Source organism: Leptidea sinapis, chromosome 9 (assembly GCF_905404315.1).
Source record: "Leptidea sinapis chromosome 9, ilLepSina1.1, whole genome shotgun sequence".
Lineage (NCBI taxonomy): Eukaryota > Metazoa > Arthropoda > Insecta > Lepidoptera > Pieridae > Leptidea > Leptidea sinapis.
In genome coordinates, this window is record NC_066273.1 from 549242 (window position 1) to 570208 (window position 20967).

The following is a 20967-nucleotide window of genomic DNA, read 5'->3' on the forward strand; positions in this document are numbered from 1 at the left end:
TGAACGCAGTCAAATGCTTTGGACAAACACAAAAAATGCCCAATGCATCCTGTGACTCTTCCCAGGCGTCAAAGATGTACTCAATGAGTCTAGTACCCGCATTAATTGTTGATAAGCCCCTAGTGAAACGAAATTTAATTTTGTACATTAATTTACAAAAATCAATTTGAAGCTGTTGAAGCAAAAGTTTTTTAAAAATTTTACTAAAAACAGGCAGCACCGAAATAGGTCTGAAATTAGCAGGGTCAAAAGAACTGCAAGATTTAAACAAAGGTATAACTTAGTTGTATTTCATGAGGTCAGGGAACACACCCCTCATCTATGCATTCGTTAAATATTATTGCTAATTCAGGTGCAAGAATGTCAAGTTTGTATTTTACAATTTAAGTCGAATGGCCCCATTTTTATTTCCGAATTTATAACGTGATTTAATAACAATTCGATCTACCAGTTTCATAGTTAATTACATTCCAAGTTGCTTTTACTTTATTATTACTGTTTTTAATTTTATCTGCAATGAAACGTGTTTTCGCTTCATGACAAACTACTTTAAAGAGCTTGGAGTATTTTTTACTTTACTTCAATTTTATTGTAATATTTCTCATAATAAAGGTTATTTAAGCGTTTAGGACTTTTGTGGATACCCATTGTTGCCCAATCATTAAAACAATGTTTTTTGTTTACTGTCACCGTTACTGGAGTAATATAATAATAGTAATATAAGTAATTTAGTATAAGTTCACTAGTAATTGTAATATTTATAAAAATATTATCTAAACAGGTTGCTGTTGTAGAAGTGATTCTACTAGTAGGTTCCCAAAAAACATTGAAAAAATTAAAACTTTGAAAAAATTTTTAATGTTTGCAATTGACAGAAGGTTCAAGCAAGTTACAATCTCCACACACTATAATTGTCTTGCTTGTTTTGCTAAGTTTTGATAGTACCTCCTTTATTCTATGTTGGAATCGTTCATATGATGCAGTGGGGGGGGGCGGTATACACTTACACTTTATTCATAATGGCCCGCTAACTTAAAACAGCCGCTAAGGAGTGTTTTTTCTCATTCTGACTTAGGTCAATAGAAGAAATCAGAGGGAGAATTAGCAAAGCTTTAAGTTAGCAGACTATTATGAATAAGGGGATTACAATAATAAATTGCTCAAATTCTGTATAAGCTACCTCAATTAGTTTTTCTATAGAGAGGTTAACAATATCTCTTCAAATTCTCTTTACATTTTTATCAAAATCTACAAACTGACTACTTTATGTTCTCTAAAACTAAACTGGAGCTTTTACGCCAAAGTTCTGTAATACATAATATATCTAAATTACAGCAGCTCAAAAACAGTTCAAATAAATAGATTAATTTTATTAAATACGTTTGTAATAAGTATATAGTAATCCATGTTTTGTCAGAGTCAGGTAAATGAGAGAGGTAATTAAATATTAAGTAAATAAAATTTCGCCAAGCATGCGAAGAATAATAACCCTGATTTGCAATTTTATTTCAAATGTGGAGAAACGAAATACATATTTTTCTCTTTACTCATTTGGAACAATAAAAGGATCCGTGTGAAATTGTCCAGAAACGTGAATGAGTTACGTAAGGAAATAATACTTCAAAGAAAATAATTCAATTTTCTCTGCAATAGAATAAAAAGACGTTTATTTCAGATGTTCATATTTTGTTTCTTAATGTATTTCAGTCGGTTGTCTATTTGGCCTGTGGGGGTGTCAGCTACAGATTACTCGCGAGTTGAATGCAGAGTTCCCGGATTGCGATAGTGATGTGACCTAATTATAATTGATGACGATAATCATGAGTGTGTCGATAAATTTAATTAATGCTTTAATTTTACCATTTTACACTAGGTTAAAATTTTGAAAAAAATATTTTATAAGGTTCTTCATCATTTTAATCTAATAATGAAATCGCAAATTTTAGTTGTGCCTTTCTTCAACACACATGTCTAAAACATTTTTGCAATTTCTCCCATTTTCGTGCTTGGCGATGAATAAAAAGTGGTAATAAATAGGAACAACTTTTACTATCAACATTTCACTGAAACCCTTTTAGTATAATTTATTGTCATGTAAACATAAACGATTGCATATAGGGTTACCATCAGGATTACCATCCACGGTCCGGATAAAACGAGACACGTCCGGACTTTAGACTCTAGTCCGTATTTTATTTTTATTTAGATGGAATATAATAATAAAATTACATATTAACTAATATCACATAAGTCTTAAATGTTTACGAGAAACGAAATTTAAACGAGATCAGACTAAAAGTCCGGACTTTTATCGACATGTCAGACATTTTGTCAGGTATTTTTAAATTATTAAATGGTAGATTAATTACATAGAACATAAAAATAAATAAATAGCGAGAGTAATGCGTTTTCTTTAAAAAAAATTTCCTCTTTTTTGCGTTCTGGACTTCGTAGTATGTCAAAGTCTAAAAAAAAATTGGAGGTGCGATCTTTTATTATGATAACCACAGGAATAATACAGACGCACTGTCAGATATATAAATATTTTATTTATAACACAGAAAAACAAACGACAAGATACTCTTAAATAATATTATAATACTAGTTGTGACCCTCTTCGCTGGGTCATTTTTAGTTGTATAGTTATTTGTTAATATTAATAATCTATCACAACCTACTTCACAATTTTTTCATATAAAAAAATTATAGATCCATCTAAAAACATTTGCAATTGATTAAAATAAAGGCTTACATTTGAAAACTTTCCAAACAATTCTATAAATCTCTACATCATTCTAGAATTTTCCAGAAGAATCCAACTCATTTTAGATTAATAATAGTCACCCATTTTTTTAAATCTTATCTTTCAACCACCCTATCTTCTACACCCTTATAGGTATCAACTATCAACCACTTTAGTGCACGATGGGAGTCTTGTAACTATGGGTCTGCGACGTGCAGTTTCAGCTGCATAGTGAAATATAGAGACACACACATCTATTTATAGTTGTATATATATTACTGATCCGGTGACTTAAACTGGAACATAACCAGCTCATAAGTCACTATAGTTCCGGCAACCTGGAAATAAGTTTAAATAAATTAATAATATTAAATTATCTCTAATTTATTCTCAGCAAAGGTTATAATGATGTCATCAGCAAATACAAGTAGAATTCAAAATCAAATGATATATATATTTTTCTCTCGTAATTCCTCTACCCGACTATAACTAAAAATATATCGTGTCGAACTTGTATTGTAAACAGACTTTAAACAGAAAAAAATGTATTGCGCAATTTGAGACAGGGACAGGCCGCCATCTATGGGACGTCAGGTGCAGACAAAAACTTTAAAAACCACTGTTACAATAGTACCGCTTGCCAACTGAGGACTAATGTCACGGAAAAGTTATTATGACAAGGTAGTTGCCCTGTTTGATTCATCAGGGGTTATGTGATTTACTTTATATCATTTTGTGCTCAGTTTCAGCAGTTTCTAAGAAAGAAGCGATTTAGTCGATTGTATTCATACAATCAATCTATCAATGACTGCACGTTTCAACGTGCAGTCATTGATAGATTGATAGATGACGGCTATAATCTTGTAAAAAACGGAGATAGTCGAAATCCGCTATGTTTTAAGCAACTGTTCACTTTCAAACTTAGCCGGATTATACTTCGGCGCCATAATATTGTAATTACTATTTCAAACTTATGTCAGATGACTGCACGTTTCATACTAAACTAAATTTTAATTTTTAGTTAAGCAGTCCCCCCTCTTATTGCATAGTATAATTTACACCCTCTTTGAGATTCAGATATTATGTGTGGATTGATGCATCTACTGTTTGTGTAGAAATACATTGGTATGATTGTGAAGTTGGCCTTACTCGTGTAAGGCATTGAGTATTTGACGTTCGAGTATTTTTGTTACAACACTTCACATATATTGTAATTAAAATAATGTTGATTTGATTGAAAGAGTGGCAATGAGTTTCTCGCTTCTTCTCAGTAAAGCTTAATTTTCCGAAGAGGTGGTAGATATAAAAGAAAATAAAACTTTGGACATTCATAAGTGTCATTTCCTTGACCTACAATGATTTTGATTTGATTTATCTTAGAAGGCATAGAATAATAACGCTCAGAACGATAGTTTCATTCATAGTTCCTGTCCTTAAAGAAGTAACATTATGATTAATGTGTGCGTGAGCGTCACGTACTTACATTCGCCAACACGCACACATACAGCCAAATAATGTTGCAAGTGAATAGACGTTTCCCCAAATCGGTAAATTGTGAGCAATACTAGATCCTATGTAATAAGAGAGAAGAAACAAAATATAAAATTATAATTTAATAAAAACAACACGTAGTAATAGAAATAAATTTATTTATTAAAGGGAGTGACAATAACATTACATATTATTTTATATTAATCTATAATTATAAATGTATTGCATTATATGTATTATTTTATTGAATTGAAACTTGTTTAGAATTGTTGTGATTTGAAACTCGATGAAACGAAAAAGCGAGACGATAGAGCTCTTGCCAGCTATTATTAATAAAACTATTATTCAAGCCGACGCGCCAAATTATGATTTCAACAATTATATGGATATCCTATCCGAGGTTCTCGAGGGTGCAGAGAACGATTTTGGGATCATTTTCGTAATTCAAGATGGCTGCCACGCAAAATTATGATTTCAACAATATTGATATCGTAACCGAGGTTCTTGAGGGTGCAGAGAACGAATTTCCGATCATTTTTTAAATCCAAGATTGCCGCCGCGCAAATTTATGATTTCAACAATATGGATATCGTATCCGAGGTTCTCGAGGGTGCATAAATCGAATTTGGGATAATTTTTGAAATCCAAGATGGCCGCCATCCAAAATTATGATTTCAACAATATGGATATCGTATCCGAGGTTCTCGAGAGTGCAGAGGTCGAATTTGGGATCATTTTTGAAATCCAAGATGGCCACCATGCAAAATTATGATTTCAACAATATGGATATCGTATCCGAGGTTCTCGAGGGTGCAGATGACGAATTTGGGATCATTTTTGAAATCTAAGGTGGGAGCCGTGCAAAATTATGATTTGAACAATATAGATATCGTATCCGAGGTTCACGAGGGTGCAAACAACGAATTTGGGATCATTTTTTAAATCGAAGATGGCTGCGGTGAAAAATTATTTTGGGGCTATGCGTATGCGTCGTGGTTATAATGATAACCCTAATGCCAAACAACTTATAGGCATCTTTCGGAAATTGTTGTGCCATATGGAAATAAAATCGTTATAATCATACATTTGCGCGGCAGCCATCTTGGATTTCAAATATGATGCCAAATTCGTTCTCTGCACCCTTGAGAACCGATATTTTTTTTTTCGATATCAATATTGATTTTTGATTCGATATCAATATTGTTGAAATCATAAATTTGCGCGGCGACCATCTTGGATTTCAAAAATGATCCCTAATTTGTTCACTGCACCCTCAAGAACCTTGGATACGATATTATTATTGAAATCATAATTAGGCGCGCGGCCTTCTTGGATTTAAAAAAAATGGCGCGTAACCGAAAATCATGACGAATTGCTATAAAATTTCTCTCATACGTCGATAAAGAAGTAACTCTTCAAAAACATACCGACCTATTGAAAACCTCCTCCTTTTTCGAAGTCGGTTAAAAAGAGTGGCCGTTAATGTTCTCACGAGCTCAATTTTTTCCGAACATAATATGGTACATTTTGTAATTTAAAAGATAATATATTTATAGTAACTTTTCAAAGCGCTTAGTTTAAGCCTAATTTAAAGATAGAATTAAGATTATTTGACTTTGAATGCATATAACATCATGTGGCGTCGTACATTATAGCCTCCTATCAATATCTACGAATAAACACAAAAAACTATCCCAGCGGACGAACTCGGGGTATATAGTACATTCATAGCTGGCAACATATTTTTTTAATGGCGTCTGTTTTGTTTACAAAATATTTTGCTGTTTTGACGAATGTATTAGCTTAAATTAAAAGTTGTGAAATAGTATTTAGGTGTGAAATGTGATTTTCTTATATTTATTTTGAGATGCGTTGTGACACCCTTTCACTGCACAGTAAGTCATTTTTAAATTAAATTTGGCGCGCTGTTTGTCATGGAAGTTGGCAGAATAACACTGACGCGGCGGGAAACGTATGTGGTCATAGACGTCCACATTAAAAGTGCTTTAATTCGCTTAGGCCTACTCACGTTCTAAGCGTTATTATTCTATGTTAGAAGGTATAAAAATTCCATAACTGACTAATGTGAAGTCAATTTTACTATAATTATGAAACATAAGTTTGCTGCCCTTTCACTGAAAATAAACAGTAATACATACCGTTAAAAGTAGACTTCTTGTTACACTGAAGAATTGTAGACCACTCAATGCTATTTTCTCACCATTTACTTGCTCTAAGAATCTTTGAACCTGGCAATATAATGTTATGGTTATTTGACATTACATGTAGTACCAACATTAAGTTATAATCTTATATCTTTAAACGAGCAATTCTTGTGTATAAATATATATCTATATATATATATAAAATCTGAATCTTATTTCTGATTTAAATGAAATTTAGTATACATGTAGTTTCGGGGGCGAGAAATCGATATTTTTCACTTTATACAAAAATATAATAGCTCAGATGGGACATTGGGTGATCCGGAAAGCAGAAGATCCCGGTTCGAATCCAGATGTCCTATTAGTATTTTTTTTTTGTTCAAGTTTTGTATCTTCTTAAAAATCCGAGCAAGGCTCGCGCGCCCAGGTACTGAAATTAATAGAATAATTTGTAACCTGTTAATATTGTTTTAATTATTACATTTAGTATATTTTTAGTAATTGTAATATTATAGAATCACATGAAAAATCTTAGTGATGTCACTTTATTATGAAGTTGGTAGCTTCGTGTTATTAAGTTGTTAGTATTGTAACTGTCAGGAATTGCTCTCAGCTATTGGTCACTTCTTGTTGGGGCAGTCAAAGTGGTGGACGTGCTGGCTGCTGGTCATCCGACTGCCCTAGTAGTATATATCATTTAGTGTTACTATGTATATAGTAGTGGTCATAGTGAAATTATTGAATACATATATCTTCTATTCTAAAAAATATGATAATATTGCCCACATCCTTATTTCGACTGCTATTTCTACTATAAATTAATTATAAATAAATCATATAATAATAAATAAAGTAATTAGAATGCGAGACTGTATCAGTACTGTAAAGCAAATTACACCCGAGAGATAAGACCAATATCTTCTTCATCTTCGTACTCGTTTCTTATACTCGACATTCTTGACTATGACACATATATAGATTGAAATAAATTGTGTGATCGTGATCTTTATTTACAATGTCGTACCTCCAAGCAGTAAACTGGAGATGGTACGTCATACAGGACAGACGCAGGCACAGTGGAAGCACTGTTGACTTGAGAGGCGATCAGTGATACGGCCACAGAACGAGATATTAGATATATGAGCGAGAACAGAAAGTACACTGCTGCTTCGTAGCCTCCGAGTATGGTGGACCTGTTACAAAATATATTTTAAATTAAATAATGTTATTTATAAATAATAGTTTAAAAAAACTAACTATTATTTATACACGCTTTTAAAGAAAATCAAGCAAAAATTTGTTCTTTAGACGTGCGTAAATAATAATATACAAAGTTTTTGACAACTGTTAAAATACTCTAAGGCTGGGTTAGTTGATGCACAACTTAGTTTAGCAATAACAAACTAGTTAATGTACCGGTTACGCAAAAAATGCTTAAACTGTTAACCGTAACAAGCCGTGACAAGCCTAATGTTGCTGCTGACTGAGAGCTGGAAACCATTTTTTTTCAATTCTTTATATAATCTCCTTTAAAATGAAGTAAAATTAATAAAAAAAACATATATAGTTGCAATTAATATAAAAAAATTAACTATACTAAAATAAAATACAGGCAAATTAGTATAGGCGACGCTTTGTTTAAGCCAATTGGAATAAAGTTTATTTAAACAATTTGGGACTCTCAATCTCTTCTAATTTCTCCCTTAAAAAATGTAATATTTTATTCTCTCTTTCCAAGCAATGTATTTGAGGGTTTAAAATGAATACAAACCCTTGCTTTCCGCTTCTGCATGAAACTGCACCCTTGATGCCATTTCTGAAAATTAAACATTTAAAAAGATTAATAATCTTATTTAGGTACAATAACATTTTTAATTCCAGTGATATTTTGTCAACAAATTCATCAAGTCCTAAAAATACTTCTCCCAAATAGCACTGAATTTGGACAAACGAGATAATATATAAGTATTATTCCGATCGGTTCAGTAGTGTTCGCAGTACTACCGAAGGAAAAAACAAACATACGTATAATCACGCCTCTTTCCCGTAGGGGTACGATCCTTACATACTTGTTTCGCTTCGTCCACTTTCATTATCCTTTCATACATGCTCTTCGGTTTAGGCTACTCTTGAACTAGCCTTTTTTCAAGACGTCCCTGATTTGGTCTCAAAACGTCCGCCTAGGTCTACCCCTTCCAACACTTTCATTCACACTGGCCTTATACACTATTCTCGTCAATCGTTCTTCATTCATTCTCTCGACATGGCCAAACCATCTCAGAACATCTTTCTCAATTGTTGTCACAACATCTTCTTTCAGACCACAACATTTCCTAATCTCACTATTTCTTATCCTGTCACTCAGTTTAACTCCTATCATACATCTCAACGCTCTCATCTCAACTGCATTTATTCCGCTTTCACGTTTCTTCTGCCATACCCAACTTTCACTTCCGTACATTTTTTTTTTTTTTTAAGGAATAGGAGGACAAACGAGCGTACGGGTCACCTGGTGTTAAGTGATCACCGCCGCCCACACTCTCCTGCAACACCAGAGGAATCACAAGAGCGTTGCCGGCCTTTAAGGAAGGTGTACGCGCTTTTCTTGAAGGTACCCATGTCGTATCGTCCCGGAAACACCGCACTCGGAAGCTCATTCCACAGCTTCGTGGTACGAGGAAGAAAGCTCCTTGAAAACCGCACTGTGGAGGACCGCCACACATCCAGATGGTGGGGATGAAATCCTAACTTGTGGCGTGTCGTGCGAAGGTGGAATTCGGCGGCAGGAATCAGGTTGAACAGCTCTTCGGAACACTCCCCGTGAAAGATGCGGTAGAAAACACACAATGAAGCGACGTCTCTACGCAACGCCAAATGATCCAGCCGTTCACAGAGTACTGGGTTCCCGACAATTCGAGCTGCTCTGCGTTGCACGCGGTCAAATGGATCGAGCTGAAACTGGGGTGCGCCAGACCAGAGATGACAGCAATACTCCATGTGAGGCCGGACCTGCGCTTTGTAGAGCGCTAGAATGTGGGCCGGCTTGAAGTATTGCCGTGCTCTATTTATGACGCCCAGTTTCTTTGAAGCCAGTTTGGCTTTGCCCTCCAGATGGCCACGGAATTGGCAATTGCTCGAGATTTCGAGACCCAGTATTCCGATACTAGGCGAGGCTTTAAGGGAAGTGTTCTCGAAGAGCGGTGATACGGCAAATGGGGTTTTTTTAGTGGTAAACGCGCAAACTTGAGTCTTCTGGGGGTTAAATTGGACAAGGTTCAACTTACCCCATTCCGCGACCTTCTCGAGAGAGGACTCGATAGAAGACACAAGTTTCTCCCGGCACTGGTCGACGTTTTCCCGAGAGAGACCTGCATGGCCCGTGTATACGGCATCACCAGTGCTGTCGTCTGCATAGCAATGCATGTTGGCGGTGTCCAACATATCATTGATATGCAGAAGAAACAGCGTGGGAGATAGCACACAGCCTTGGGGCACTCCAGCGTTCACGGACTTGGGATTCGAGCAATAACCGTCGATAACGACTTGTATGCTGCGCCCAGTGAGGAAGCTGGAGGTCCACTTGCATAAGCTCTCGGGAAGCCCAAATGATGGAAGTTTTGCGAGGAGCGCCTTGTGCCATACACGATCAAAGGCCTTCGCTATATCCAGACCAACTGCCAGGCCTTCCCCCTTGCTTTCAATAGCCGCCGCCCATCTATGTGTTAGGTATACCAGAAGATCGCCAGTCGACCGACCATTGCGAAAGCCGTACTGCCGGTCGTTGATCAACTGGTGACCCTCAAGGTATACCAAGAGCTGGCGGTTAATTATGCTCTCCATGATTTTGGAGAGTAGGGAGGTAATCGCAATAGGCCTGTAGTTTTCCGGATCCGAACTGTCTCCTTTTTTTGGGATCGGATGGACAAGGGCTGACTTCCATGAATCAGGGACTACGCCTTTTGAATAAGAGTGCCGGAATAAACGCGTTAGCACCGGCGTCAACTCAGGGGCACACGTTCTAAGCACGATTGGAGAAATGCCATCCGGCCCGCTCGACTTCCTGACGTCCAACGAAAACAGAGCTCGCCTAACAGTTTTCTGTCGGAACTGTACTTCAGGCATGGAGCTCTGACACCGCGGGATGGTCGGCGGTGTTTTTCCGTTGTCGTCAAGAGTCGAGTTGGAGGCAAAAAGAGTGCACAGGAGATCGGCTTTCTCTTTTGCCGTATGGGCCAGGGTGTCATTCCTCATGTGCAACGGCGGCATGGACGGCTGGTTGAAGTTACCAAGAGCAGCTTTCGACAACGACCAGAACTTGCGTGTTCCGGTCGGGTATCTGGAAAGCTGCTCGCCAATTTTGACGACGTGCTTCGATTTTGCACGGGCGATTTGCCGCTTAAAAAATCTGGAGGCACGGTTATATTTCCTCTTCAGAACTTTGCAGTTCGGATCCTTTGAGCCCAGCGCCGCAACCCAAGTTCGATACGCCTGTTTTTTGCAGTCAGATGCTGCTTTAACTGACGCATCGAACCAGGGCTGTGATCTGCCACCGATCGGTACTACAGAGCTTGGTATAAAAATATCCATGCCCTGCAGTATCACATCGGCTACTGCAACGGCGCAGGCACTAGGATCATCCGAAGGGAAACAAACCCTGCCCCAAGGGTAGGATGCAAAAAAGGAACGCATCCTTACCCAATCTGCTGACTTGTAGTGCCAAACGCGGCGGGTCGCTGGTGGTCTGCGACGTTGGCGTCGGATAGGCACTACACTCCTGACCAGGCAATGGTCGGACGTTCCAAGAGGGGCGTCGACAGAGACCTGGTAACCATCGGGATGTGTAGTCAGCAGAAGATCTAATAAGGACGGCATGTGGCTATCCACATCCGGGAGCCGCGTCGGCGACTCAACCAATTGGGACAGACCATACGCCAATGCAAAATTATGCACAGATCGCCCTGCGTAGTCTGTGGTACGTGATCCAAGCCATTCGGCATTGTGCCCGTTGAAATCACCCAAGACTACGATTTCAGCGGAGGGGATTTGAGCAAGCACGTCATCAAATGCCGCTTGAACGCAGCCCATGAGGTGATCCGTTTCTGCGTTACCACTATGGGACCTGTAGACACACACATAGATGCGGACGCGGTCCTCTAAATCTACGCGGAGCCAGAGAGTAGACAGGCCCCTACCCTCAAAATTGCCGAGACGGCGACAGCAGATATCCTCCCTAACGTACACACATACCCCGGCATGAGGCATGAAATTATGCTCAATTTTGTACCCGGGGTACGTTAAATATGACGTATCGCTAGGTCGAGATATCTGCGTCTCCGTAAGGAAACACAAGGCCGGCTGCGACGTCTCAAGGTGGTGGTGGACGGCGTTTAAGTTGGAGTGAATTCCCCGGATGTTACAAAAGTCCACATTAAGCGTGGAGCGGGGTGCCGTGGTGTGGCTGCCCTGTTTGTCCTGTGACATACACGGTACTGTGCCCTCCCCAGAATACGAAGGGCAGCCCGAGCGCGAATGCTCGGGGAGGGATTCTCTGGCTCTACAAGAGCCGGTACCCTCCTGGGGTAATTTCTTTTTAAATACCGCTCTCATATTTTGTTGGGGGGGGGGGAGGACGGGGGGGAATGGCCTCCGATCCTCGACACTAACCTATGCGAAACATAGCGGCACTAGGCCGCTACTTCACGCCGGTATTCTGTGCGAGTGTGGTAAGTAACCCGGACGAGTCTGGCCCGATTGTGCTGACGTCATGAGACAGCAGCGTGACTCTCCCACTTTCAAAAAGCCTGTAGTCGCCTCTTACGACACCCTTGGACCTGGGACTACCCTATTCTTTTTACGCCCCGGGGCAGCACAGGGCAAATGAGTGTTGGAACCAACACCCCCACATGCACAGCCAAACGAGCCTTGTTTGATACCTTCTGCCTGTTCATAAAGGATTGCAAAGCTCCATTCACAATGTTTCCTGCATTCACTCTTCTTTCAATATCACTCTGATACTTTTCATCTCTTGTATATTTTGAACCCAGATACACAAACTGTCACCTGTTCAATTTTGGCATGGAAAAAACGGCTCTGCATTTATTTGTATAGATCAAATAAATAAAGAAATTTCTATAAACAGATATCTTGCGAAGTATTTCAAATAAACCAAAAAACACTTACTCCAATGTATTAAATAACTGGAGGCAAATAAAGAAAAGATTATTTGCAAATGAAATGAATACGATTCCGCTGATGACGTCATCTACCTTCCTCACTAGTTGTACCGCCCGGCCGTACTCCTCGCGACTGGTGCGCCAAAATACTTCAGGTAGATACTGGAATATTTAATAATATTTCATCATCATCATCAGCCAGAAGCCGTCCACTGCTGGACCAAGGCCTCCCCAAGAGCTCTCCACGATGATCGGACCTGCGCTGCCCCCATCCAACGTATTCTGGCAATCTTGACCAGATCGTCAGGCCATCATATCTGCCCACTAACGGTATAGTTTTAGTTGCGCTTTTTTAAAGCGGCAGAAATGCTTCCATGTTTTATACGAAGGTTAACCCTATAGGTTATCTACATTTATATATACACTATCTGTTCCCGCCCGCTTCACTGGGCGAATTTTAAAATGAAATAAACTAACTATTATTCTTCTTTTTACAAATACAATAAAAAAGTAGCCATAAACCATCTAGGATAAATTTCGCATCGAATTGTGGTAGTTTCATGTCGATACGATAAGTGGTAAAGGTGTGAAAGATAATCAAACAAAGACCATTTTCATCATCTTAATATATTTATTTCTTTTGTGTGTCCGATGTAACTGAACTCCTCCTAAACAACTGGATCGATTTTAATGAAAATTTCGGTGTGTCTAAAATTTCTTTCAGGTGGATTCGAGAATGGTTTAGATTCACAATTGAACTAGGTACCTCCTAAGCGGCTGGACCGATTTTGATGATATTTTTGTGTGTTCCAGTGAATTCGAGATTGGTTTAGATTCTCAATTCCATCCATATAATATAAATTCTGATGCTCATGTGTATGTTAGTGAACTCCTCCTAACGGCTGGACTGATTTTTCAAATTTAAGACGTGTGTACAGGACAACGTCTGTCGGATCCACTAGTATAATATTATGTAGATTTTCATTTTTTGTAAGGAGTTTATTTATTATTGTGCGATTGTTGGGTTTCCGAACAGATAAATAAATATGGCTTCCATTTTTTATGATTTGCATACCATTCCGGATGTAGACGGGCATATATTTCGTGAATAATTTTAATAAATAAGTGGGTTCTGATTACATTCAATGACCATTAAAGAAAGTACTATGGATAAAACATTTGAAAGTATCATTCAAATAAAATACTTTTCAAAAGATTAAAAGACGTTTCACTGTATCTTTCTTTACATTAGGTTTTTGCGTAAGTTACAATTTCAATATTATTTTAATGTGTCGTGATCTATTCAGGCGGACTAACGTAATCAGAGAAAACACTTTTAAACTTTCATATTTTTATTACTATTAGCAATAATAACCCTGGAGCATAACTTTGGAAATTATGCATAAATATCGAAGAACTGAAAATCCTCGAATCAAAGTAAATATTCTGGTGAATAATGAAAAAAATACGGTAAATAATTTATAATAATATAATAGACCTGCTTGTAACACTCACCTTTCCTTGAGCTGCCAGTAATTTTTTATTTACATATTGCAGCCTTGAAGTCAAATAGTAACTCATACATATCACAAACAAGTCAGAAAAATTCCAAATAAAAGTCGATTGGAAATGAAGGAACTGAAATAAATACATAAATTTCAACAAACATAATATGAGTTTGTAAACTTCTATCGTCGCGGAACTTTTACATGGTAAGTAGTGACGTACCTACTCATGATAAATATATTTTTCATTTCTCATACCCGGAAAGTTATGTTGTTTTGATCTGATTATGGGTGGAAAATGCTGCTTTCCTCAGTAGAGAGGGAAAAACTCATACAAATTACTTCCCACCCAAGGGCCGGAATGAACTTTAAAAATAGAACTGCTGTCATCTGTGCAGAGTTTTATGTAAAGAGGCTGGAAATTCTGCACAGTCGCCGATGGCTACATTGAGGATCCAGTCCAAAATATAGCTAAAATTTCAACCAAATTAACTGAAACTATAAACATACGCCCCAATTCACCTCAGCCGACAACATCCAAGGAGTATCCGCCATGGAATCCATCGTCTGATGAAATCGCAGAATCTCCTATTTTTACAAATATCCAGAACAGCCAAATTTGTTATAATATATCTAACAGCATAAACATTCCAAACAAAAATGTAACTTTTAATTTCACAAATTGTACCTTTGACAATTAATTTTAAATAGGTACTACTAATATTATTAAGTATATATTATCAATAAATAGTTTAGATAAACAACTAGTTTTATTTTCCTCATATTAGAAATGAAAAGTAGCGTGTTTAACACGGTTCGAAAGAATCGCTAGGGCGGCTATAGTCCGAGTAGGATTTGTCAACAATCTACTATTATTTATTTGATCCCGATATTTGGATGCAATTGCATGAATCATCCCGCGTGACAAGCTACGTCTTACACTGGGGATTCATATGACACACTGGTTAGTTCTAAACTTTATTTTTTCGACGTTTTCACAGCTGTTTAGTCTATCTAGACGTATAAATGATCTAAGATTCATTAATGGTTATTTAACCTTTAAATACGACTCTTTCACCCTCACCGTATAAACAAGGTAACTGGCGTGTATTAACACCTTAATATATTTATTCATAACTCTTAAATAGTTTTTTATTTCCGCAATAATGCCTCAGTTCTTAGATTTTATTTTAAAAACTTATTATTAAACTTACCTGAGTTAGCACTCCCAAAATAGGAGAATATGGTATATACTTAAAAACCCACGGGTAAAAATTTCTGGCAAAGCCTTCATAGTGTGAGTTTTCTGGAGCCATCGCGTCCACGAATGCTGACAACAATGACAGGATGTGTTCAACTGAAAATAATTATACATTTGATTACTTAATATTTTTTTAATATATGTATTACTTAACTTAAGGGTACTTTACTGAATATTTTTTATATTTTACTTAATATCTTTTATTTTTATTACTTTAGTTTGTATGAAGAAAAACATTTAAAAATAATCGAGGAAATAATCAATCGGAAAATATATAGATTCTATTTAAAAATAATAATAAAAATAAACATAAATAATAAAAAGGAAGGAATTCAATATATAGTATATATATGATTTCACGATTACATAATATAATTGATATAATTTAAAAGTCAGCTGAAAGCTAGTTGACATAATGAACGTACTCATTGTATTGTATGTGAGTGAAAAAGAAGGAAGCATTATGTCATCTCTAGCGCACGTGCGGTTTGCTGTGCGTCTGTCTGTCAAGACCCTTTATCTCGTGAACGTGTGAGGGTATCGCGTTGAAGTTAAAACAATATACTTAAGTCTAAAGTCTTTTGAAGTAGTGTGGAAAAAAATCTTTTAAGTTAAAAAAAACTGTCTTCATAGTTTTTAATATAGTCTTATGAAAATATTGAAATACAGAACGTTAAAATGCTAATTGCTATGATTCAGATACAGGAAGTTCTAAGGAACCCTTTATGTCATCGGAGGTTATCTGGTGTACATCCTGTATGATAACAATAAATTAATTTTATAAATTATACGCGAAATAGTTGCCGGTAAAATAACAGGTCACCAGGTCATGTAGACATAGAAGTGTCTAGTTGATATCTAAGTTCACAATGAATGTTCAGGTTGATTTCGTATCTTATTATGATTTCAGAGCATTTGTTTGCATGACCAATTGACGTCATCAGTTCATCACCATAAACCAACCGCGTTTTTGTAAATATCGCGCGTACCAAATGCAACCATTTGTGTAGGCTATAATAGTCTTATGCGCAAAAAATACTCACATGTTGCCAAAGCTAACACGACCACGCAAGTCAGATTACATTTATAAGTAAGTTGAGTGTTATAGTTGGGATCCAGATCTTCGACACGGGAAATATGCTTCACCAGCTCTGGCCATTTACGTGCAATCTTCAGAAACATTAACATAGTCAGGCAGGCTGTACCATAAAATATAACCGGTGCTAAAATATACAATTCTTTTAAATGCCTGAATCTTTGATTAGTTATACGTCTAGATAGAGAATAACACAGGCCAGGTTTATTACTTTAGTGTTCTTGACAGCTACATCTTATACTCATGATACGTCAGTCACCTTGTATTAGTGTGCGTGTACAGCTGAAAATAAAGGTTAACAGTGCGCCGCTATTTTTTCGATGTGTTAAAAATTATCATAGTCTATCGAGACGTAAAAATGATCTAAGGCCTTAGATCATTTATACTATATATACTATTATACGTCTAGATAGAGCCTCTTGGTGTTAGGCAACGCATAGCAACAGGCCAAGTTTATTACGTATACGTTTGTTATGTGTACATAATATTGTATCTATTGGGAGATCCATAAAAATATCATCATCTTATTTAATTATATTTACAATACTATCATAACATTAAATTAAAACTATCATTACGCGGAAGTGTACCAAAAATATTGGCAACATTTAGCGCTTAGGTTTCCAGTAGCCCTATTGAGGCGAGTAGATAATACTGTGTATTCGCCGCGCCTCTGCCATCTGGACATCCAACGGCACAAAGATGTAAGACTCACTAAGACCGAAGTCGAAGCATCAGCCCCAGCACCAACTGAAGTAACTTGGACATGAGAAGGAGCCAGAGTGTCGACGCAAGTCGCGAGTCACACCAGCGCACTTCACAGTGCCCAAATTATTTTATTATTGCAATTAATAATTAATACTTACTTGTAGCATTTAAAGAAGTCTTAGATCGCACAACGTTGTATATACACATTATTGTAATAAATATTTGTCCACTGAGAGAGAAAAGTAAGTAAACACATTTCCAAGAAGACCATCTAAATCTGAAATATATTTAAATTAGGGATGTAAGTATAGTTAAATCTGTAAAAAGCCTCAAATATTATTGAGACAAGATTTTTATTAGGAATGAATTCTCCATTCTGCGAGATCGAATCAGAAGGTCATTGATAAAGTCCAATGATTGCAAAACTGAAGTGGCAGTGGGCAGGGCACATAGCTCGACGGAAAGATAGCCGTTGGGGCAGAAAAGTCGGAAGACGTAGTGTTGGTAGGCACCCACAAGATGGTCCGAAGATCTGGTCAAGATCGCAGGAATACGTTAAATGAGGGCAGGCCTTTGTCCAGCAGTGGACGTTAGATAATAACCCTTAAAATAAACTATTAGACTTTTGTAAAAAACCTACTTTAAAAACTCAAAAGTATAAAATAACTTAAGAGATTCAATTTAATACACCTCTTATGCAAATCTCATACCTATAATATTAATAAAATACTATTATTTCTATGTGCTACCTATTGATAGGGTTTTGAGTCCGTGCATGCCCACTTGGGTTGTTTGGTTAAAGACGAAGCTATCTCGCATAAAGTCACGCGTGGCGAGTGCTAGTACCTGCTATTTGGCTTGGCACCGACTTCATTTCATTCGGCATACTAATAAATGGAGAACCGTTTTTTCCTTCGGTTAAATCAAATCAAAATCACTTTATTCATGTAGGTCACGGAAATGACACTTATAAATGTAAAAAAATATTATTCTTATTGAATTGTTCTGTGGAACCCCCATTTTAACTACTGATCAAGAGGACCGCTTTCCATTGACACCCACCTTTTGTAGTCTACAATTTAAATGGGATGTCATTAATTCCAATGTTTAATTTTTAATACCGTGATGGTGAAGTTTTCTGACTAATGTTTCGTGTGCAACACAATCGAACGCCTTCAATAAGTCACAAAAGACGCCAAGCGCATCACAGACGCGTGATGCTATAGGTAAGAATGTATCAAAACAGTTATTACACGAAACAGTCGCCTGCGCATCCAATATAACACATAACACGCATTCGATAATGCATAATATTTCACCAAGAGGAAGGCAGCGGCCGTTTGACAAATCTACACGAGTGCATGTACCGTCTTATCGCGATGTTATTCTTAATTCAAACACTTCAACAATGCAAGAACGTCATGCTATGCGACATGATGACAGTTTTATAATTGTTGAACGTAAAAAACGTAGAAAGTTAAATAATAATTTGACCGGCACCGCACGGTGTTCTACTAAATTACAAACTGCTGATTTAACATCTGCTGTGTACGTATCTTGATTAAGAAAAACCACGACAGCTGATGATGTGAGAGATTATATCATGGAGAATGGTGAAGAATGTCTTAAAATTGAGTTATTGACACAGAGACATGACACCGATTTTTGTTCATATAAATTAACTGTACCAAGGCGCAAATTAAATACATTCTTGAGTAATGTCTTTTGGCCTGAGGGCGTAAAACTAGATTGTACCGTGAGCACACGGCGAGAGGAAATAAACCGTCCTAAAATTTACTACAATATGGATATCACAACCACAAGAATAAAAATATCATCTTTTAACTGTAAGAATATTAAGAAATCTTTAATGACTATAAAATATTTAACTGACACCTCGCAACTTATAGTGCTGCAAGAGACGTGGCTATTGGAACATGAGTTGAATTTCGTCCATAGTATTAATAGCCAGTTTGGATGTGTAGCAAAATCTTCTGTAGATTCTTCTGTTCTTCTTCGAGGGCGTCCTTTTGGAGGGCTCGCCATCATGTGGCACAAGGGTTTATTTCCAAACGTAATACCGGTTGAATGTATAAATAAAAGGATACAGGTGGTGCGTGTGTGTCTTCATTCGGGTTCATTTCTGTTAGTGAATGTGTATATGCCGACGGACCAAAGTGAGAATGTTGAAGAGTTTATAGAGTGTTTGGCATCTTTATGCTATTATAGAGGAGTCCAGGTCCAGGTAGCATATATCCTGGGCGACTTAAATGCTCATCTAGGTGCTTGATTCGATAAGCAGTTATCAAAATTTTGTGATGATATGATGTGGGAATGGGCCGACCTTAACCTTTTAGGGGATAACCCTAACATGTATACATTTCAATGTGTTGGGAGCGGTAGCAAAAGATGGTTGGATCACTGTGTTACGACCAGATCGGGGTGGGATACCAATGTTGGAGCCTACGTCACTCATGACGTCAGATGGTCCGATCATCACCCATTGAGTATCGAGTGTGATATCACCAGGGTGGCGACTAACCGTGCCATTTATAGTACACTCGATACACAAAAATTTGTAAGATGGGGCGAGAGATCAAGTGACGAAATAAACGCCTACCGTGAATTTTGTTTTAATAATTTAGATTTATTTTGTGATCCACCTGTGTGTGTATGTACTAATATTATGATGTGTAGTCATAGACATATATATATATATATATATATATATATATATATATATATATATAGATAATTATTACAGGCACATTGTCGACGTACTGCAGAGTGCAGCTATTGTAAGTTCTTCTCCATGTGAACAGAAGGAGACAGGTAAACCAACGAGACAAAAAGCTAGGCAGGCCTTCCAGCGGACTAGAATATGATAACATGCGGAGAAGTCGTACTGTATTTAAAAATAAAATTAAATGGTGTCTTAAGAACGAAGAGAGTATTAAAATGAATATATTGGCTTTACATAAGAGAAATAAGAATTTTGTAAAATTTTGGAATTCAACCAAAAAACTAAATTATAAACAAACCTTACCTGTGTCAGTAGAGGGTGCCCAGACACCGTCAGATATAGCCGAAGTATTTGCAAAAAGGTCAAAGTTAACCCTCTGACTGTAGAGTATATGCCCGAGCCGAAAACATATCATAAAGATGATGATATAGAATTCACAAGCAAAGATATCGCGAAATACATCATGAGTATGAAGAGAGGCAAATCTCCGGGACACGATGGGCTCAGTATCGAGCATATACTCTGGGCCAGTGATAAAATATTTAATCATTTAAGTTGTCTTTTTAATCTTTGTATCAAATTTGCATACTTACCGGAAGCTCTAATGCATACGTTAGTTGTACCTATTGTCAAGAATAAAACAGGCGATCTTAGTAGTACAACGAACTATCGACCTATCTCCTTAAGCACTATAATAGGTAAAATATTAGAACGTCTTATACACCCTGTACTGCTTAAGAACATTAAGATTGATGATGCTCAATTTGGTTTCCGTGCCGGTCTTTCGACAGATGCCTCTATTGTTAGCCTGAAGAGCGCTGTAAGTCACTACACAACTCGTCACACGTCCGTATACGCTTGCTTCTTAGACCTTAGCAGCGCTTTTGACTTGGTTAATTATAACATTCTGTGGAGGAAGTTGTTGGCCTCACAGGTGCCCAAGCGTGTGGCCAATTTGCTGAGATTCTGGTACGGAGGCCAAACGAACTCTGTAAAATGGGGCGGCGCAACATCTAGCTTGTATAGGTTAGAATGTGGAGTTCGTCAAGGTGGGGTGACCTCTCCTGATCTTTTTAACCTGT

The 20967-nt window shown here is 37.2% G+C and overlaps 2 protein-coding genes across 2 annotated transcripts in view; both read right to left on the minus strand.

Annotated features, from left to right (window-relative positions):
• The window catches only part of LOC126965867 (uncharacterized), a 61510-nt gene extending 51605 nt beyond the window's left edge, over window positions 1–9905 (minus strand). The window contains exon 1 of the mRNA XM_050809638.1: window positions 8909–9905. Within this exon, the coding sequence (XP_050665595.1) occupies window positions 8923–9840 (918 nt within the window). The 5' untranslated portion in view covers window positions 9841–9905 and the 3' untranslated portion in view covers window positions 8909–8922. The remainder of the gene's footprint in view (window positions 1–8908) is intronic.
• On the minus strand, window positions 2789–14225 carry LOC126965877 (gustatory receptor for sugar taste 64f-like). The gene is made up of 6 exons (XM_050809650.1): window positions 14088–14225; window positions 12580–12734; window positions 8171–8215; window positions 7424–7592; window positions 6394–6483; window positions 2789–3081 (listed from the first exon to the last, which is right to left on the minus strand). Exons 1-6 carry the CDS (start codon window positions 14223–14225, stop codon window positions 3019–3021), a joined length of 660 nt encoding a protein of 219 aa, XP_050665607.1. The 3' UTR covers window positions 2789–3018.
• Window positions 14226–20967: the final 6742 nt, after the last annotated feature.